This window comes from Bidens hawaiensis, unplaced genomic scaffold (genome assembly GCF_021521415.1).
Source record: "Bidens hawaiensis isolate Kalapana, Puna unplaced genomic scaffold, B.hawaiensis_p1.1 tig00000055_1, whole genome shotgun sequence".
In the NCBI taxonomy this organism is placed as follows: domain Eukaryota; kingdom Viridiplantae; phylum Streptophyta; class Magnoliopsida; order Asterales; family Asteraceae; genus Bidens; species Bidens hawaiensis.
The window spans coordinates 875,086-897,701 of NW_027491016.1; the positions used below are offsets into that span (position 1 = coordinate 875,086).

General features: G+C 35.9%; 4 protein-coding genes across 4 annotated transcripts; 1 reads left to right on the plus strand and 3 right to left on the minus strand.

The window, feature by feature from the left end:
* Positions 1-75: 75 nt before the first annotated feature.
* On the plus strand, positions 76-5,130 carry LOC143549525 (cation/H(+) antiporter 20-like). The gene is made up of 5 exons (XM_077040443.1): positions 76-261; positions 1,317-1,836; positions 2,756-3,258; positions 3,753-4,661; positions 4,746-5,130. The coding sequence occupies exons 1-5, from the start codon at positions 82-84 to the stop codon at positions 5,094-5,096; spliced, it is 2,463 nt and encodes an 820-aa protein (XP_076896558.1). The 5' UTR covers positions 76-81; the 3' UTR covers positions 5,097-5,130.
* A 300-nt stretch (positions 5,131-5,430) lies between these two features.
* LOC143549350 (putative ADP-ribosylation factor GTPase-activating protein AGD6) lies at positions 5,431-8,385 on the minus strand. The gene is made up of 4 exons (XM_077040277.1): positions 8,033-8,385; positions 6,252-6,706; positions 6,085-6,174; positions 5,431-6,009 (listed from the first exon to the last, which is right to left on the minus strand). The coding sequence occupies exons 1-4, from the start codon at positions 8,370-8,372 to the stop codon at positions 5,539-5,541; spliced, it is 1,356 nt and encodes a 451-aa protein (XP_076896392.1). The 5' UTR covers positions 8,373-8,385; the 3' UTR covers positions 5,431-5,538.
* A 2,790-nt stretch (positions 8,386-11,175) lies between these two features.
* Positions 11,176-14,257, minus strand: LOC143548750 (putative receptor-like protein kinase At3g47110). Its single transcript, XM_077039869.1, has 2 exons — positions 11,611-14,257; positions 11,176-11,534 (listed from the first exon to the last, which is right to left on the minus strand). Exons 1-2 carry the CDS (start codon positions 14,255-14,257, stop codon positions 11,176-11,178), a joined length of 3,006 nt encoding a protein of 1,001 aa, XP_076895984.1.
* Positions 14,258-19,879: 5,622 nt separating this feature from the next.
* Positions 19,880-22,102, minus strand: LOC143620898 (uncharacterized). The gene is made up of 5 exons (XM_077092496.1): positions 21,764-22,102; positions 21,548-21,681; positions 21,435-21,474; positions 20,123-20,227; positions 19,880-20,053 (listed from the first exon to the last, which is right to left on the minus strand). Exons 1-5 carry the CDS (start codon positions 22,100-22,102, stop codon positions 19,880-19,882), a joined length of 792 nt encoding a protein of 263 aa, XP_076948611.1.
* Between the last annotated feature and the right edge of the window lie 514 nt (positions 22,103-22,616).

Here is a 22,616-nt window from a genome sequence, read left to right on the forward strand (position 1 = left end):
ATGGGTATAAATAGACACTCAACCTCAAATTCAAAGCCCTAGCTAACCAACCAGCCATCTTCATCTTTAATAAAACCAGAGATGACGGTGAACATTACGTCAATCAAAACCGCATCAGACGGAGTCTGGCAAGGCGATAATCCCTTCGACTATGCATTTCCATTGCTAATTGTCCAAACTGCCCTCGTCCTCGCCGTCAGCCGCTCACTCGCCTTCGTTCTTAAGCCTCTCCGGCAGCCTAAAGTCATCGCCGAGATAGTCGTACGTTCTATTTCTTCACCAAATGTTTACTGTTTGAAATACACTGTCACCGGAGTGTTTTACAGTTTTCGGGTGGCCTTGCGATCTAATGGCACTGGCCGGAGATTTAAGATTTAAGATTGTTAGGATTTTGAGATTTAAAATATTAGAGAAAATTGCATAAATGGTCCATGTGGTTTGATCGTTTTGCAAGTTTGGTTCTCAAGTTTTAAAAATCGCAAACTTGGTTCTTATCGTTAATTTCAGTTAATTTTTTAACATTTAACAATCTAATGTGTGATTCATGCGAGGTTAAATTTGTCTTTTCAAATTTGAAATGTTAATAAATTACTATTACTCTTTCAAGCTCCAGAAGCAGTTATGGAAAGCGGTGTGCATGGGTCGATTCGGTTCGGTTTTGAGCTAAAATCTTACCAAAACCCGAAATTTAGGTTTTTAAGATTTTACAAACTGTTTAGTTTCGGCTTTTAGATTTTGGTTTCAGTTTTTAGTTGGGTCCAGTTTCGGTTTCGGTTTTGCCTTTTGGATTTAAAAATTTTTGGCCTAATGAAAGGTTGGACCGAAAATAATAAATTCTGGCATGATTTTTTTTTTTGTTAATTAAATAATTTATTTGATTATTATACAGATAGGATAAGATATTTGGGTTAAACTATATAACAAATTATCAAAAATTACATAAAAATTAAATTAAAAATGAAACTCTTGAGTTTGATTTTTCGGTTTTAATTACACGCAAAATCAAAACTAAAACCGAACGTGATGTTTTGTTTTTACAAAAACATATAACCAAACCGTCAGTTTTGTTTTTGTTAAGTTATATCAGTTTTATGCACACTTTTATTAAAGCTACAAATTTGAAAAGACACAATTCACCGCACATGAATGACACACGTATAACGTTTTTCATTAAAAACTAACAGCGTTCAACACACATTAACAAATTTTAAAATCCCGGGACCAAACTTGCAATACGGTCAAACCACATGTACCAAGGTACCATTTATGCAACTCTCTCTTAACATTAACTAAATTTTCCGGCAATGTTTATTCAGGGTGGTATTCTTCTAGGCCCATCAGCCTTAGGCCGGAACCACTCCTACATACACCGTATATTCCCCCGGTGGAGCACTCCGATCCTCGAATCCGTAGCGAGCATCGGCCTCCTCTTCTTCCTCTTCCTCGTCGGCCTCGAGCTCGACTTAACCTCCATTCGCAGAAGCGGAAAACGCGCATTTGCCATCGCAGCAGCCGGCATCTCCGTCCCGTTCATTCTCGGGATCGGAATCGCATTCGTTCTGCGTAAAACAATCGACGGGGCTGACAAAGTTGGGTATGCTCAGTACCTTGTGTTCATGGGAGTGGCTTTGTCCATAACTGCTTTCCCAGTGCTGGCACGTATTCTGGCCGAGTTGAAGCTGTTGACTACTAGAGTAGGCGAGACCGCGATGGCTGCGGCTGCGTTTAATGATATTGTGGCCTGGATTTTGCTGGCTCTGGCTGTGGCACTTGCTGGAAATGGTGATGAAGGTGGTGGTAAATGCCCACTGGTTTCTGTTTGGGTCCTTCTTTCAGGTTTGTTTTTTTGACAAATGAATTATTTTTTTAGTTTAATTTTGTTGTCACGAGATGTTTGTCATGCAGTCACAAGAAAGGAAACTTTTGTCCTGCTGTTTGTAAAATATGTTCCGAAAATTATACTAGTCCAATTCGTTATGGATTTTAACACGCCACGAAACTAACATTAAATTAACGGGTTTAAATTTAGTATAAAAGGTTTGAGTCATTTTCGGATCGAACCACAAACACATTTACCTACGAGTCATACTCGGGTTGACCCTTTTATTTTTGAACTTCTGAAAGATTTTATTTATTTATTTTTTTGACAAGTTATAACATAAACGGACATAAGTTTTATAATAAAAATGTATTAACATGACAGGTCATGCTGTTCTACAAATGACGCTTAACATACTGCATACAAAAAGGGTCTTTCTCCATAATTATACGTAAAATAAAATAATTACACAACATAGATAAGTAACTGAAGTAAATAATTAAGCATGAAAGTTGCGTAATTACGCGACATAAAACACTAATTACGCAACATGTAAAGATAATTATGAAACTTATAAAATTATTATGCAACTGCAACCTATGTTTATAATTATCTAACCTATAATATTTAATTCTTTGTACGCTTTGAACATTAATAGCCCTTTGTACAAACATTTTCCTGACTTAATCGGGTCATGTTTGTGTCAAACCACGAATATTATTGTCGTGTTGGATTCACATGTCTTGAAGTGTGCCATACTCAGGTTCATGTCGATTTTTCAGCTTGTGTCGGGTTTGGCCCGCCAATTCGCAAACACGGGCCCATTCAATGGGCCTATAGTTCATGCTGTTTTGATTTGTAACAAGTGCTACTATATCTGATCATAAACTGTATACAAAATTTGAAAACTAAAATTTATTTGTTTAATTTTATCAGGATGTGCATTTGTGATCTTCATGATGGTTGCGATCCGTCCAATCATGAACTGGGTGGCTCATCGTTGCTCACCTGAACACAACACAGTAGACGAAGCCTACATCTGCTTAACACTAGTCACTGTTATGGTCTCCGGCTTCATTACAGACCTCATTGGCATACACGCCATTTTCGGAGCTTTCATCTTCGGACTAACTATCCCTAAGGGAAATTTCGCTGAGAAACTAATAGAACGAATCGAAGACTTTGTTTCCGGATTGCTTCTTCCCTTGTACTTTGCTTCCAGTGGGCTGAAAACTGATGTCACAAAAATCAGTGGAGGGAAAGCATGGGGCCTGCTAGCTATGGTGATCGCTGCAGCATGCGGTGGCAAGATTTTGGGGACGTTCGTGGTGGCGGTATTGTGTATGATGCCAGTGAGGGAATCGATTGCGCTAGGGTTGTTAATGAATACGAAAGGATTAGTCGAACTCATTGTTCTCAACATTGGCAAAGAAAAAAAGGTTAGTGTAATGTTGAGCTCGAGTTTCACTAGTCGAATGGTTGAGTTAACTCGCTTATTTAAAAAAAAAAACATAATTCTTAACGCATATTACGCGTATAAAAAGTATCATTAGAGAAAAATACCAAAATAGCCCTTTTGGCCGAAATGTTGAATTTGCTGCGCCAAAGTGATTATTTTATTAATTATCTCGGTCAAAGTGGCTATTTTGGTGATTTTCCCTTGTTTTTAACATACAAAGTTACACGTCAAGTATAATGTTGAATTTACAAACTGCAGACTTTATAATTTATATATATCAAAAGTTGAGTTATAAGTAATAAATGTTGGTTTTACAAAACAAACCAACTAGTGAGCTTACCACGGCTCGGGCTCAGCTTGTTTACAAATCAAAATGACCGGTCACTTACAAACGAACCGATCTCAGCAAACCTTTACTTTTTAAACATTCATAGACTTAATTCGATAAACTAAATCTGTATAGCATTGTTGCAGGTTCTTAATGATGAGGTTTTTGCCATATTAGTCCTCATGGCACTTTTCACCACTTTCATCACAACTCCAGCAGTCATGGCCGTCTACAAACCGGCCCGTAAGAGCGGGAATAGAAGCTCAACCTCTGGAAAGAAATATGATCTAAGAATCTTGGCATGTGTCCATGGCCCGGGAAACATATCTTCATTGATCAGTTTGATCGAGTCAACTCGGCCCATTAACAAGGTGCAGCTTAAACTCTACATAATGCACCTAGTCAAGCTAACCGAACGTAGCTCATCGATCGTGATGGTCCATAGGTTCCGCAAAAATGGTCTTCCGTTTGTCAGCCGTTTTAACTACCGGGTTCGTGCGTTTCACGAGAGAGTGGCGGTTGCATTCCGAGCCTATGGACAAATGGGTCAGGTTGTGGTTCGGACGACAACCGCCATCTCGGCTTTGTCAACAATGCACGAGGATATCTGCCACGTGGCGAAAGAGAAACGAGTGCCAATGATCATATTACCATTCCATAAACGATGGATAAAAACCGACGGTCCAGATGTGATCGAGAATGTGGGCCACGGTTGGAGAGTGGTTAATCAGAGGGTCCTGAGCAATGCTGAATGCTCAGTGGCGGTGTTGGTTGACCGGGGTCTTGGTGGTGAGTACCGACAGACCCCGGGACCCACCGCCACAATTGCACAAAAAACATGTGTGATGTTTTTTGGTGGGCCCGATGATCGAGAGTGTTTGGAATTGGGAGGAAGGATGGTGGAGCATCCAGCGGTTAGCGTGACTGTCTTGAGATTTGTGGAGGATAATATGGCGGTGCGTGACGGTGGTAGTGGTGGGCTGAGACTAGCTCTTAGTAAAGGTAGAGAGAAGTATACCTTCTCAACTGCAATAATCAACCCGGAGAAAGAAAAGGTAAAAGTTTGAAATTTTTATATATCAGATAAAAGTAAGAAAGTATGCTGGTATTTTATGATACTAAAAAAATATTTTTTTTAGGAGTTGGATGAAAAGGCAATGGATAATTTTGTGAAGAAGTGGGAAGGGATGGTGGAATATAAAGAAATCCAAGGGGCCAACATTGTTGAGAGCATATTGGGAATAGGGAAAAGTGGTGAGTATGATCTTATTGTTGTGGGGAAAGCACGGTTCCCGACAGCTATGGTGGCTAGGTTATCTGACCGGCAACCTGAGCATGCTGAGCTTGGACCGGTTGGAGACATGTTGGCCTCTTCGAACCATGGCATTGTGTCTTCTGTGCTTGTGGTTCAACAACGCGAAAGGGTTGATTCAGATGAAGGTGAAGGTGCAGTAGTAGGTCAAAATGAGGAGGCGGTAAATGCGGTATAGGTAGGTGTTTTAGTTCATATTTGTATGCAGTCGCATTTTTATTTTTTAGTAATAAAATTGTTTGTAATAATTGTGAATGAACAATCAATGTGAATAGTGGTTACAATTTATTAACAGTTACCATATCAGTGAAATTCATAGTTTTTAATAAGATCAGCAATAAATATAAGAGTCATATTTGGTTTATCAATTCAACCCGTCACAACTGACACCCTAGATATTATAAATTGATATTAACTTGACCCATTTCACTAACAAAATTGTCTAAAATGTTTCAAAAATACATCACCAAATCATAAAACAAATGACCAAAAGATATAATAAGCATAGTTGGACAATTTACCAACCCTTTGTTCACAATTGTACATGTATACTACAAACTTTGACTTCTTTCAACACAGAATCCTTAACTCAACAAGGGGAAAACTTTAACCACAAATTCTTAATGAAAACCCGCACCAGCCCAGTTTCCGTCGGATTTCCCAGTTTGATTACTAGACGTCTTACCAGTATTAGACGGTACTTGACCAAAACTATCAGCATAATCATCTTTATCATCATCCCAACCCGCCCAGTTATCTCCATTATCACCCGCATGCTTTCTATGCCCGTCATTATCCCAATCATCCCAACCACTCGAACCAACATTATTATTCCTACCCGATGAACTATTGACCGAGACCCCATTATTGTTATTCCAAGCTTTTGAATCCTGATAAAACCCGTCACTTTGGTTATTATTTCTTCGCCAATCATCGCTCTTACTTGGAGTCCTGCCTTCTTTCGTGTACTCTTCAACTTTTTGTGAAGCTAATGCCATGACACCTCTCATGATTCCCCATGTCATTTGTCCGATTTCAGTGGTTTTTGCAGTCACAGCGTTGACCGTTTCATCATAGCCACCGTTTCTCACCTGTTTATTCGAAAATTTAAACATAATAATTAATGATAATAATAACAACCCTGCTGCATTCAAATAATGAAAGACCTTTGTTGTGAGTTCCTTTGTGCCCGCTTGAACCACATTAGCCGCTGACTGTGCAGCGGATGCTGCAACAACAGACAACTTACCAAGACCCTGCATAAACAAACATGTTAAGTAAAATCAAAATATTAAGTTTTCAAGAAACTTGCATGCATATTACAACAACATACCTGAGTAACCGAAGAGAACACATCGCCTTGAGAATCATTACGCGGCACAGGATTAGGGGACGATCCGAACCCAACATACTTTCCTCCCTGCGAAGGCGCCAATCCTTCCGGTTTTGACTTATTCTCAGCCATCTTCCTTGCAAAATATTCCTCTTTTCCTACTGCAGAAACCTCAGACTGTGACTGTGAAGACAAACTTTGCGTAGACCTCAACCGAGCAGGCACACCACCACCACCACTACCGCTCCTAAAATCCCCAACCGTATTATTCCTCCTCATATTATCAGGTGATCTGCAACTTTCATCATCAATATCACCCCAGTTGTCATTCCAACCACCATTTCCCTGATTATTACTAACTCTAACCCCACCACCACCCGGCATTGGCGGTTTCTTATCACTACCACTTTTTTTCGGGCTCTCCTTCACCACCGGCGGATCCCGCCATGGCTTACCTGAGAAAATAATTACAAAAGAAACCTAATCAACTTATAACTTCTAAACATTCATAATAAAACAATATGATAAGGATAATTATTAAAAAATCCTAATCAAATAATATCTCCTAAACACAGCTGATAAAATATCATCAGCATAATTACAATCAAACCTAATCATAGTGATAATTATGTATGAAACCTAACAAAATAATATCATAGGGCTAATCAGCATTGCCAATTTCTGACATGACCCGTTAACATGACATGAAACGACACAAAGCTAAACAATTTTTGGTTTGGGCTTAACTGTTTTCGTGCTTTAAACATGTTGACATGTTTAAGACCTGTTTATATTCGTGTATAAACAAGTTAAACACATGTTAACCTGTCAATGACCCGTTAGTGGATGTTACAAATTAAATTTAGACTTTTATGGATTTTTGTTTCGTACATGTTAGGGATTATGTATTATTAGGACTTTTATGAACTTTTGGCAACTTTTGTTTCACTACAAATGTGAAATTTATCGTGTCCCCATATAGGTCCGTAAACAAGTCATGTTGTGTAACCTTTTTCTAAAGGTATATTGGTTTTTATTAATCCCAACTATTCTCTTATGGTCACTACCGGTCCCAACTAACGGATTGGCTGTTAACGGTCCCAACTTTTAACGTATTTGTTCCTAACGGTCCGTGACTAATAGAATCCTAAAGTCGTTAGTTTCAGGTCGCTGAGACAACGTTTTTGGCCGGAAAACTCAAATTTTTTCCTGAAAACTCAATTTTTCGTCCCAAACATCTTGGTAACTTTATATCGGACCTTTAGGAACCTTTTTCTAGCAAAAGCCCCAACTATTGAGGTCGCCGGAAACCCTAGAACCATCGTCGTAATCGGTTGATGGTGCTCAAGTGGTGGCAGTTGGTTGGTGGTGAGCCAATTGGTGGTGGTTGCGGTGTTTAGGTGGTGTTTTCCAGCAACAAATTTGACTTTTCCGGCCAAACACGTTTTTCAGACGACCTGAAACTAACGGAGTTAGGATTCTGTTAGTCGCGAACCATTATGAACAAATACGTTAAATGTTGGGACCATTAGTAGCCAATTTATTAGTTGGGACCGGCAGTGACCAAAAGACAATAGTTGGGATTAATAAAAACCAATATATCTTTTCTAAACAGGTTCATGGTCGTGCTTGAAAAAAAAAACGACACTATTAGTTATCGTGAACATGCAATCGTGTCTTATCATGTCGTGTCTTATCTGTCACGCCAATCCTTAAGGCTAATTACAAACGAAACCACAATTGAACCTAATCAAATAATATCTCCTAAACACGACATATACCTTCCGCCAACGCGTGAATCCGATCACGATACACCGAGGCCGCATTCGAATTATACTTGACCACAATGTCAGTCTCCTTGGGGATCCCATACTGGTTAAAAAAATTATTGAGTCTCTCATTTCCACCGGCTTCCATTTTACAAAGCTGGATTTCGGACCAGGAGTCCATGGTAACAGAGTGGACGAAAGAAATATGAACACCTAGGCCGCGGTGCTTGCCGGAGCATTCTAAGCACATGAAGATGCCGTAGGAGACGGAGGCCCACTTCTGGGAACAGTCAACGCAGACCCGGTTGCATGGGTGTGATTGAAGGTCACGGAGACGCCGTGATGCCGCCATGTTACGCCGGTGATCGGCGGTGTGACCGGATGGATGGATCTGCGTGAAAGGTGTTGGTGGTATGTTTTTGTTTACGTTATGTTTTGGTTTGGTGTATGGAGGGAGAGAATGATACGGATTGGAGGACACCATTGGTAATGATACACCATTAATCCTTTTCTTAAATAAATCAAACTTCATTTTCTAAGTGTATTGGCTTTGAACTAAGCATTATGACGTTATTGGTTTGGATTTCGAGCCCGGAGGTTTTCGTCCCACCGCTAGAGAATTCTGCTTTAGTGACGATCAGGCCCGACCCAAGGGGAGGACGAGAAGGGCGACAGACCGGGCCCACTCTGCTGAGATGCCATAATTATTAAAAATAAAATTTATATTTTATATACGGTTTTGTTTTAACATAAAAGTGGACAAAATGACTCTTTGGTTGAATGGAAAATTTCTTCGACTATGGAAACAAAGGTTATGGGTTCAATTCCCAGTATTAGTATTTCTTTTTTAGGGTTTGGATAAAATACAAACGAAATTAACGTGCTAAACATGAGAATCAAGTAGAGTAATTATATAACAAGTAGAGTAATTATGTAATTACACCATATGGTGTAATTACTGGTGTAATTACATAATTACTATACTTGTTATATAATTACTCTACTTGATTCTCATGTTTAGCACGTTAATTTCATTTGTACGTTAACCCTCCTCTTCTTTTTTAATAGAAAAAAACTTTCATTTGTTTCATACGAGTCATTTTAGTAAATGTTTATTATTAATTGTTTGTTTTGGGTTTTTGAAAGATAATCTTATTGGTAAAATTGTCAAATTATCTATGTGTTTGACAATTTTACCAATAAGATTATCTTTCAAAAACCCAAAACAAACAATTAATAATAAACATTTACTAATTGAGAAGTTGATTATAGAGGCCCATTTTTTTACTCATCCCAGGCCCCAAAAAGGGTTCTCAAAGAAGACGACCCTGGTGGCGGCACAAGGACTGTCAAATAGCAGCCGGCGGTATGGTTTCCCGAGAGAACGTTGAAGCCAGGCTAAGCCCGATTAAGACAACATAGTCTGGTTAAAGTGGGAAAACGGGCCTCTCCAAATTGGAGAGTGCGGTGGCAAGCTTAGAGACAAAAAGAAAGTCACCGTTCTAGAAAAATTTCCATAGCAGTTTAAATCAACTTCATTTTCAACTGCTAATTTCACTTTTAATATTCAACTAAAATGCGTCTTTTTAATTAAATTATATGGATGAAAATAAGAATTCTAATGTGAATGTCATTAGCGATATAAGTGTGTTAAGGGGAGTGTGTCAAGGGGGATGGAGATTTATGAAAAATGATTAACCAATGAGAGAGTGTCATGTCAAAAATATGGAGTCGTCGGAGATTTATTCGAAGTGTGTGGAGATCTATGGTGAATCATGGAAGAACTATATTTTTTAATAAGGTTAATGGATTTTAATAATCTCAACTTTTCTTACTTTGGACTTAAATAATTTTATTTATATATGTGCCTATGCGGTATATAGATAAGTATTTTCGGGTTTCTGTTATATGGTGTGAGAGCTTCACAACGAACTATACAATGTCCAAAACAAAGCCAAGATAAATTAGATATCGATCCTTGAAGTTGAGCGGTTGTAATGAATATTGTTGCTAAACTTAGGTGTCTATAATTGGAATTTGTATCTATACTAACGCTAACAAATTATCTACCTATACTATTAAAGCAATAGGTTTTTTGGACATGATATATTCTTATTGGTCTATTACCATACATGTAATGCTCAAGAAAATTTGAGAAGCCATTACATGTATGAAAACTATAGTGCTGGACTAATAGGAATAAATCATTTGTTTAAAAAACTATTACTTTAATAGTATAGGTAGATTATTTTGATATTTAATAAAATAATAACTTCATACTAATGGAGTCGATAATCATTCACATTGATTATTGTGTATCAAAAATTAAGGCAAAAACATTGTATTGAATTAGAGAAAGAAACCTATTTTCGTTTTTTAAAAATTCAAACAATCATAAATATTCATATCTACCTATACTATAAACCAACGTCTTTTTTGAACACTAGACAACTTCCTATTGCTCCATTATTAGACTTTTAATATATAATGAACCATATTAGAATTTGTTGGTAATAAAATAAATCAAAACTAAATTAATATTACTAAATCCATATACACGTTAAATAATCATTTTGTTAATTTTTTTGTCAAATAATCATTTTATACACATTTTTAAATTTTGGTCAAACACCATTAAAAAACTATTTTTTTAATAATAACAAGTAATTATAATTAATGAAAAGACCACATAGTTAATCTTTTTTTTAAACAATCCAGCTAAAATCTTGGTTAACATGATTAAAATATTTACAAAAGTACATTAAAACGGTTTATATTTCCTTTATATTTATATTTTATAATATTTATTCCAAACTTAATTTAAAAATTATTCATCCTCTCACATATAACATTCAAATTCAAATTTTTAATTGGAAATGAATCAGTTTCAAACTAACTAAAAATATACATATTCTACCCCCTATATAAAATTATACTATGACAGAAGAATTTTCACACCAACATCATTTCAATCGATCTAACAAGCAAATACACGGTCATTGTAAGTGTCATTATCTTATTCGAGTAATTTAACACATTACCTTTGACTATTGAAGCAAGAAATTCGTATACTTATAGTGACATGAAGTTAAGCAAAATAATATGTTTGACAAAGTAAAAAAAGATGGCATGCGTTGGACCTTAAACATGATACCTTAAACATTTCGAAGCGTATCCAAAATATGTTGTAGTTCATGTATAACCTTTTTGATATCCATCCGTTGTTGTGGGGATTCCATAGAGCATGACACTCCAGTATTTATTGTTGACGCCAAACACTCCTCTATTTTCTTTGCATTTGCTTCCTTATTTTGTTCTTTATAAACATTCAGAATGCTAACATTAATAACATTGGTTACGCGGTCTTGCAAGGCCATGGAAGCGAATTTATGAATGTTAAGGCCTTCATTAAAGATGTCATTAGTTGGCTTTTTTCCTGTCATCACCTCTAGCACTAAAATTCCAAAACTGTATATATCCCCAGTACAAGTCATCTCACTCCCGAGACCATACTCTACAATTTATATTGAATTACTTAAGAAAAGATCGATAATAGTGTGAGTAATTAAATAAAAAATTCTATTTTTTACCTGGAGCGGCATAACCAATTGTTCCTCTAATTCCGGTTGAGTTGTTTTGGTGTGAAGTTGTTCCAAGAAAACGAGCTAAACCAAAGTCTCCAACATGAGCTACCATATCATCATCGAGTAGAATGTTGCTAGGCTTCAAGTCACCGTGAACAACAGGTGGCAGACAATGATTATGAATATAATCAAGTGCAGATGCAACATCGATAAGAATGCTTATTATTTGAGGAAGGCTGAGTCCTGAAATATTTTCACTTGAGTGCAACAAATCATGTAAACTGCCATTGGGCATGAACTCATATACCAAAGCCTTGAAATTATTTCCTTGAAAATCAACACTTGAACATGAAGTTATCATCTTCAATATGTTACGATGTCGAATGTTTCGCCATGCTTCACACTCCCTCATAAAGCTTCTTTTAGCTTCTTGATTTTGAAGACGTAGAACTTTGATAGCAACAAATCTATCATCATTATTACCAAGGATTCCTTTATAAACAAAACCAAACCCACCATGCCCAATCAAATTTGCTTCGGAGAACCCATCCGTGGCCTTGAAAAGTTGAATGTATGAAACTTTCAAGAATCGCGAGTCTGCTGATGGTTGAGATGGTTCACTCTTGTTTTTCTTCTTGCACCAAACATATACTAAGCATATTATGATGAAAAGTGTTGATGCACTTAAAATGATAATTACAGACAAAGGAAACCTCATTCTATGGTTCTTTGTCTCCTTGCATATGGGTAACCCAAGCCTAATAGAGTCACCACAAAGCCCACTGTTCCCCAAACCCGAGAATGCACTTGCATTGGCAAACACACCCGTAGTTGGTATTCTACCCTCAAAATCATTATATGATAGGTTCAGATACTGTAACCGTTCTAAGAAAAAAGGAACTTGTCCAGATAAGTTATTACGAGAAATATCTAGCCACATCAATGCTTTCAAGGAATTTAATGACGGTGGTATCATACCTTGAAATAAGTTTCCTTTGAGGGACAACCTTGAAAGACTAGTACAACCACCAAGGCTACTAGGAATTTTACTTGATAGATTGTTATCAGATAAATCCAGATCAATTAACATGTTGAGGTCTCCAACCTCGATTGGAAGTGAACCAGATAGATTGTTTTGAGATAGATCCAATTTTATTGATAGAGATGAAAGTTGAAAAACTTGTGCGGGTATTTCCCCATTAAGTTTATTGTCGTTAAGATATAACTCTAGTAGACGCTGACAATTTCCCAGACTTGATGGAATAACTCCTTCCAACATGTTTGAAGATAGAGCAAGTATGATCAACAATGATAGGTTTCCGACGGAATCAGGAATCTTCCCTGAAAGTTGGTTATTAAATATTCCAAGTTTTTCTAAATTTTGAAGGTAACCGATGCTTATGGGTATGCTTCCTGTGAATTGGTTATATCCTAATGATAACATTTCCAAGCCAACTAGATTACCAATTGAACTAGGGAGGTTCCCATGTAATTGGTTTTCATGCAAATATAAATAATTAAGTTGATGAGAAAGATTGCCTATTGATATAGGGAGCACTCCTTGAAACTTGCAATAAGAAAGAGCTAGAGTATCTAGCATGGTGCAATTGTTCAAGGAATCAATAAATTTCATTTCATCTGCATCTTTACTTCCAAAGAGATTACCACCTAAGTTTATAAAATAAATCTCTCTTAGTTTTGCAAAGTCAATTATCAACTTCCCACTAAACATGTTGTTTCTCATATCAAGATATCTCAATCGTGAACAATTAGATATCGAGGATGGAAAACGCATGGTCAATAGGTTATCCCTTAGTTGAAAGAATACAAGATGAGGGAGCATTGCACCTATGGCTGGAGGAAGGCTACCGGTCAATTGATTATTAGCCAAGCTAAAATGAGTTACAATCGAAAGGTTGTAAAGAGAATAAGGGATGGCTCCAGATAAATTACAGGTACCTAAGTAAATTTGCTTTAAGCTTTTCCAATTGCCTAAGGTGTCTGGAATGCTCCCACCTAAAGGATTTATGTTAACATAAAATCCTTCGATTGATGTAATATTGCCCAACAAAGATGGGATTCCACCCGTTAACTTATTATTAGTAAGTGAGAGATAAGTAAGTTTGGAGAGGAAACTAATCTCTAGGGGTATGTTTCCAACTAGCTCGTTATAGGAAATATCAAGCGTTTCAAGACTAGTACAATCAGACATGTTAGTTGGAATGACCTCATTAAACTTGTTAAGTCCAAGGTCAAGAACGCGTAGCCTGGATAGACGACTAATTTCATGAGGAACAGGCCCTTGAAAGCTGTTGTTAAAGAGAGAAAGCTCTCGAAGGAAACTGAGGTTCCCTACATGAGGCGACAAGGAGCCTTCTAGACCCTGCGAGTTTAGTACTACATGAGTCACTCTTCTATGCCGCTTCCCACATGTGACATAAGTCCAATCACAGAAATGAAGGGAGTCGTTCCATGAGGTTAGAGCTCCAAATGGATCTTGAGTGATCGTTAACTTAATCTTAAGCAAAGATTGATGATCCGTCTCATTGTTCGCATAGGAAGCCAATTTGGAGGTGAAAGTTAGAAATATAACAAGAGAATAAAAGAAAAAATGAGGAGTGAAAGATGATAATATTGGTTGCTTTGAAGTCATATTTGAAAATAAACGTAGATCACAAGAATAATTTGTTTGGCTTTTGTACTCCACATGCACGTATTCTTCCCCAGTTCACCCTGTCCTAGACAAACTGATTCTTATTTATATTAAAATGAATAATATCGACTACATGAGTGAAGACAATGGTAAGAGAAAAAAATGAGCAAAGATTATTATTATTGTAATGTAAAGGGACAATTTTGAAAGTGAAGACAATGCAATCAGTTACCAAATCTTTTTAAACTTATTTGATGACCAAGTCTTCGACCAAGTCTTTCTAAGATTCATAATATCCAAGCCGAATATTTAATTCATGTGATTATAAAATGAATCTAACGTGTAATTTCAAAGCGCGTCAAAAGATAAAGACAATGACATCCTTTTAAACGGGCCTAGTTTAAATGACTAAGTCTTCAACCACTTACAAACATTTGCGGACCACCTCAAAACATTTGCCGGCCACCTCTTGACTTAGTGACTTAATATGTGTCAGATATTTTAGTGCAACACGATTCGATCAAATACAAACTAAATTTACATACAGTAGTGCAATTATATTTACAAGTAATCAATTTATGTAATTACATAATTACATTACTTGGTACTTTATTCTCTCTATTGACACGCTAATTTAATTTATATGCTAACTTTCCCCAACATGAATAATGAGATATTCTTCAAACAAGTATGGAGATATAAGCTTCCGAGTTAAATATATAATTTAGATAATACTTAAAACTCTTTTTCTCAAAAAAAAAAAAAAAAAAAAGAAAACAAAAAAAAGCTCGTACTAGGCCAGGTTTGTTGTAGAGTAGAATTTCGGTCGTAAGCCGAACAGAGCTAGAGTTAGCTCACTCACACTTCGGATTATAAAGCGAGCCTGCTAGGAATAGCAAACGAACCCATGTACATTTACCGAGCGGGTGTTGGTGAGCATCAACACAATTTAATAGTCTAGTATCGGAGCGGATTATCAATAACCATCTGATTCTCATATCTAGTGCCAACTCGACTGAAATTTAAATGGAGCCACAATGGCATGGCTTGAATTTTAAATTGGCTCATTTATAAACCAAAACCACTCATGGCTCGAAGAGCCAACTCAATTTTTTTTTAAATTATAAAATCATGTCTAATTTGGGAGTTATAAACTACCAATGTGGGTGGGGGCTAGGGAGAATGCTTCGTATTTGATTTCTTGGGCTATCACTGCCGCTTCGTAAACCAAACTGAACCTAACCGAATAAGAAATTTTGTTACTGGTTCACTTTTAAATTGAAACAAAATTGGTAACTGATCAGTTTTCGGTTTCACGTAGTAGGTTTTTTAAGTTTTGTCATTTAGTCAATAGTAAATAATGGTAAAAAGATAAAATTAAATGGAAAAAAAATAAAATTACTAGGTTTATTCGGTGAAAACCAAAAATCAAACTAGGCTTTGAACAACTGGTGTTTGGTTTGGTTTGCTAATTTTGAGTGAAAATATTCAATTTAAATACAAACCTAACCAAATCAGAAAATAGATTTCATCAGGAAGGAAAGGCATCATCGGGAAGAAAAAAAAAGAGACACCAGTCCGAATCGGAGAAAACTATGGGAAGAAAATGCAATGGTAGGATGGAGAGGAGCGAGACTCAGGGAAGGAAGAGCGAGATGGAAGGGAGCTAGATGCTCGACACCCACTCCATCTCTCCTAAGGGTGGTGTTATCTTTCATCTCTCTCGTCTTTCGTTAGCTCTTTCCTGTATATTTACGACACATCAGTATTTTCTCTTTTCTTATTTTATCTCAAATCATGAAAATACGTATCTTTCTTATATTTTGCCCCTCAACCTTATGCAAGCAAAACATTTATAACTAGTTTTATACCCGTCCGGTGGACGGGCATTTTATTGTCACAATGACATAAGTATTTTTTTTTCTTTTCATTCTAAAAAAATAATTTTTTTTCCAAATGAAGATGTGTGGAATGCTTCATCAAAAGGGTTCTGTTATATATAAAAAGGTTAATTTTTTATTTTTTTTAGGTAAAGGGAACAGTGTCCTGGTAATTTATTAAGTTACAATTACATATTTACCTACAAAGAACAAAAAAGGCATTAGCAACAATTCTTGAAACAATTCCCAAGACCCCCAAGCAATTGCAAAGCGTAAATCCTATAACTGAAACATAGGCTTTTTCACACTGGCCTAAGAATTCAACTAAAAACTTTTATTTTTACACAACTAGATTTATAGAACACAAAAGAATTTATAGAATACAAAACCCACCAATCACAATCAACATCCATAATACAAACAACAAATCTATACTTCCCCGGGTTTATCTAATAGTGTAATCCTCATTCTAAACAAATTATAAACATTATCTAATGGTGTAATCCATTGAAATTCCAAAATAAATGAAACATTCACCATCAAGTGGTGGCAATCTTGACCCAAACCATTTCAAATGGGTCAATATGGGTTGTTTTAAAAATTAAATGGGTTGATTTGGGTCAAGGATTTTAACTAAATGAGTCAAAATGGGTCATTTGAAATTTCATCTTGTAATTTTCAGGTCAAATTGGGTCACCATATTCAAAGAAATGGGTCGATGTGGGTTAGTGTCCTAAGGAAATGTGGCAGGTTTGGGATCGGAATGGGTTTCCGCACAAGATAGGTTTCGGCACAAAACGAGTTTGAGATTGGAACGGGTTCGGTTCAAGTTTCAAGTCAACACGAGTTTTCACACAGGACGGGTTGGGTTTTGGTTTCTTTTTGGTCGATTCCGAACTTGTTTTTGGTTTTTTTGTTTCGTTTATGTCCGTTTTTTTAGTTTTGTTTTTGTTTGGTTTCAGTTTTTTAGTTTCGTTTTTATCGATTTTTTGATTTCGATTGATTTGGTTCGGTTTTGGCTTTTTGTTTCATTTCCGTCAACTTTTCGGTTTCGGTTTGATTTCTTAGTTTTTTTTAATGGAACGATGGACAACGGAGGAAACATTTTAGTTTTTTTACTTTTTTTGTTTTTGATTTATAATTTGAGTTATGACTTTTTTATTTTATTTTTGAATATTTTTTTGAGGAGTTTTTGTTCTTAATAGGAAACCCCTTAGAAAAAAAATAAAAAAAAATAATAAAAAAATCATAACTCAAAATATAAATAAAAAACAAAAAATCTAAAAATACTAAAATGTTTCCGCCGCTATTGTCGTTAAAAAAAACACCGTTCTGACTCGTTCCGACCCTAACCTATTATGACCCAAACCAAAACAACCTTTTTTTAGTTGACCCATTCTGACCCAAACCCCCATGACTCGTTTGACCCAACCCAACCCAACCCATTTGTCACCTCTACGCATCAACCAACCAATCCTTAACATAATACACACAAGACCAAATTATTCTTCATGTTATACCTTTCCAGCAACCAACTACACCATTCTTTTTTCCATTTTAATAGCAACAATGCCCTTCATCATACATGTATGATAATGAGTCAACATAGTTTCATGTAACATACAATAAATATTTCCGTAACTCCTCAACTGAACACCCCTTCATCCAGGCCAACGAACCTGAAACCATTATTTCTAGACACTTTAGTATTTACTAGCAGGAGTGCCCGCGCGTTGCGGCGGGAAGGCAATGAGAATTCGGTTGATAGCATTTCGATTTGTTATGGTGCCAACATTGGGTTTAGAAATTTTTAAGGCCTTTGATTGCAAAAGCAAAAGTTATAAAATCTTTGGTTACGTGTAAAACTATATAGAAAATATTGGTTTAGATTGTGGTAATGTGGTTTGCACCCTTTTAAACTAAACTTATGCAAGTGGAATTTAGTTGGCATTTCGGTTCGTTCTGGTGCCAACTATAATCAAAAGTTCACTAAATATGTGGTTGCGGGTAAAACTATAATGAAAATATGGGCTTTCGATTTTGGTCTGCACCTTTTTAAACTAAACTTAAAGAACAGGAAAAAACTTTTATTTACCAAACTTAATACGTATTTTTCTAATCAAACATAATATAAAATATAAACTTATTAAAGTAATGTTGTCATCATCTTGCTTGCGCACTATATTATAATTATGTGAAAAGAATGTCTATAAAGGTTGGCTAACTTGTTTTTTGATTGAAAGCAAACTACACACATCTCTGCTTGTAAGCACTTCAAAGAAAATAACTAAATAATGACGATGTCACAATCTTATAGTAATATTTCGTTACGTCTTTAATTGCTTGTCCGGTTATAGTCGTGAGTACCATTTTGGCCAATTTATGCATACATAAAAATATATTTTGATCCATAAGGGTTAGTTTAACCAAAAATAACAAAAAACGAAAATGGGTTATATTCATATTCAAAGATTCACATAACACCTAAAACATGTACAATCATACGGGCAAAGCAAAAAAACAGTTTAAAACATTTTATCGTCATCATCATTTTTAGTTATGTCAAAACTCAACGACCGCTTCACCATTTGACTTATACTACACGTGGGTGACAACCCCGTTGACATTAAGATCCATTCCTTATCCTAAAAGATCCAAATTTTCCATTTATTATATGGAATCATCATTTCATCCGGTTGACCCGTCCCGAACTCGACCGAAAAAAAAACATGCTTTGGGTCGACTAACACAACATGTTTAGAAAACGAGTCAAGTGTGGGTTGACCCATATAAAAACGGGTTGGCCCGTGAATCCGTTTAAGTATTTAAAAAGCTTTTAAATTTTATATTTTTATTTTTCATGTTTTCCATTTTTCTAAAGATACTTGCAATCTCCAATTCATATTTAAGATTTTATAAAAATTTTCAGCAAAAAAAAAGAAAAAGAAAAATTCAAATTACTCGGTTACTCAAAACAAATCTAAATTATATGCATACATACATACATATATATATATGTATCTTTTTAAAATCTTTTAATTCTTTTTTGATAAATGGATTAAATAGCCTGTGTTCAGGTCGACCCAAGTTTATGTGTGGGTGAGTTAGGGTTAAAATCATTGACTCAAATAACAAATAATACAGGTCGTGTTCAGGTTGAATGTTTCAACCTACTAACCCGACACAGTTGACACCCATAGAGACAGCAACATGTTCTAACCTGCGTGGATTCCTTTTTGAAGCATCTTTCTAGCCTGTGATCTTTTTTAATTGCATGAGAAAACCAATTTGCAGAAACTTCCATGCTTTCAGAACTATGTGCTCCATCCAAATAAGACAGACTTTGACTTTCACAAGCCCAGTCAACAATAATCTGGGCCCGTCATTGAAGACTTGCAGTTGTTAGCGCGTTAATAAACGGCTCAGGCAAACAACTCTGTATCCAACCATAAATAGCGGAACTTCTCAAAATGAATCAAATATCGATAGGCGGGAAGCTCGTGTATGTTTGTTCATTTAATAAACGAACAAACATGAACAAAATTTTTGTTTATTCAGTTTGACCAATGAACATGAGGGCGTATCGTACGTTCATTTATGTCGTGAATGTTCTTTCATTTAAATTTGTTTGCATTTATTTATGTTCATTACTTTATGCTTGTTTAAGTTCATCTATTATACGTTTGTTAATATATACATTTAAATTTTAGACCATTGATTGACTTCTGCTTTTCAAACACGACTACCCAAATTGATATAAACATATAGCATATTTGGAGGTTTGAACCTGATCAGCCTGAAGCATTCTTTCAACACACCGACTATTTACATAACGATCTGCAAGATCCATGCACCTAGCTTCATCTGCTAATGCAGCTGCTGCTGTAAAGTCCCCAGCATGTTTTAGTAACTTGCTCTGCAATAAAACAAAAAGATATTAACAACCTAAGATTATCTATAACAAACTAAGAGAGAAAAAAAGGACATCATAAGCAGACCTTGACAGAGTATAAATAAATAACTTAGTATGTTGCATAGCTTCCTCGATTTTAGCAAGGGCTATATCATACTGGGCCCGCCTATCAAAATGCTGCATAGTCACAGCATAAGAATAATGATAATAATATGATATGCAAATTAATTCAAATCCAAACAAAATGTTTAACTACTTTGTGAAGTCAATCCCGACTTGCCGAAAAACCGTTGTACAAGATTTATTTGGATTTATCAAAAAGACTTGCCGAGATTCGAAATAAAGATATTAAAGCCAGCTAAAATTTGCACAACTCTTCGACTGCCAATACGGGTCCATAGTTGTCAATAGCGAATAGCGGTAAATAGAGACAAGCTAACCTATATGGTACGTAGCAATAGCAACGAAATAGCGCCCGATATTTCATGCATAGCGATAAAGTAGTAGAAAACTAAGAAATACATCAAGCCAATTATTGTATTTAAAAAACGAACAATGGCTAGGTATACACTATTAGTATGCTAAACATCGTATAGTGGGACAACGATGGTTCGCTACTTAGCGCGCTATGGTGGTCGTTACAGTTACAATTGACAACAATGTACGGGTGAAAGCCAAAAGACTAATATTTCCTTGCAAAATGGTGAAAAAATGTCTTATAATCAAATACGTGTATAGATAATTGATTGGAAGCAAATACATTTCTCTATTTTGACTCACATTGAAACCGAAGATCCACTTACATGTCCAAAGAAACCAGATATTAATATGCCAATCCCAAACAAATACAAACATAAAGGATTTGGAGTAAAACACACAACTTAGACTTTTTTTTAGTGTAATGAAAATCTGTTCTCTTAAACAATGACTTTATTTTGTTATAATAGGTTATATTATATATGCCAGTAACAAATTAAGAAAATGTGGCAAATACATGTATACCTTTAAACATAAAAGGGTGAATGATGCACCTCTCCAGCTTTAACATTAAGGATATGCGGCAGCATACGATGTCTGAACTACGAACAATCAATGATGTTGAACAATACTACAAACTACAAAGTAAATGCATATACAAGAAACTAAGAACGAATCAAATGTAACATACAAACCTGGGAAAGACTTGTGGCAGCCTTGGATTGATCAAATTGCAAGGAGAGCAGGATATTTCCAGTTTAGAAAACCATATGATCTCAATAGTTTCCAGTTTAGACAGCAGAATATTTGTGGGCCCGTTAGTTTTCCGGGTTGTCATGGTTACCAAGAAATAAAAGGAAAAAATCATAATGTCGCTTTTAGCATTACCTTAAGTTGTAATGTATACCTGGTCATATCCTCCCAATTTGATAACCGACCTCCACAACCTATAACAAAAATACAACAATAAAATGAGTCTCCCAAAAGCAGAATAATATGAATGTGAACCAATAAGCTTACTTAAGGCAATTTAGTGGCTGTCCATAAAACTTTAGAGGCTTAAATTCCAAGTTTTTCTCCATATGCATAGCTTCCAACTCTTTCATGAATATTTCTTGATCCTCTTCAGTCCCAGATTCATAACCCTCATCCATCTAATCATAACATACCAAACACCATCTTGTTAAAATAGCTAAAGATTCACTAAATATGTTGAATATTTCAATGTAAAATTACCTTTGTGTCCTCTACCTCGTTCTTCAATGTCTCTGTATTATGATCCTCAGCTTTAACAGGTGTTAATTCCACAAGCTCTTGATGTTTTTCATCTCGAGTATAATCTTCTTCATTGTTATTATCTGGCATCTTCATAGTACCATCATGATCATCATCCATATATGCAGCATCTATGTTATCATCACCAATCATTGAATCATCACTCTCACCATCATGAACCTCATCCGCACGGGATTCCTGCTCGATTTTGTTAACCTGCATCTCCTCTTCAGATTTATTAGGTGAATGTTCCACAAACTCTTGATGTTTTTCATCTCCTTCATTGTTATTCTCTGGCATCCGTTACTTGTAGGCAAGAAATAGATCAGTTTGTATATGATTCATATGTTATCTCCTTTAGTTAACAACAGCAGGTCAATAGCTACAGGCCACAACAGCAGTATATGCTAAAACAGTAGCAGGTCAACACAGCATGTCAAACACCCAGGTTAAATGGCATATGCAAATAATCACAATCATTGAGCCTGTAATTAGAAATAGATTAGTTGCTTATCATTTTCAGTCATAATGTCAATGGTATGCAACTCAAAAGCCATTTGTGGTGTCGGGTGTTTTCAGTGATTTACAAGAAATGTAAGAATTAAGATAATAATAATAATAATAATAATATACAACACCTTTTGATACACTTCCTGCTGCCAATCTCTGCTATTTGACAGCAGGGTGTGTGGGATGGGATTTTGTAATCTGGTCTCTAGTTAGCATATTCAAGCATATCTTCCGTGAATATTCAGACTGCAAATAAAAAAACTACATGACTTTAGGTCCAGTAAAGGCAATGTCTTAAGTTCAA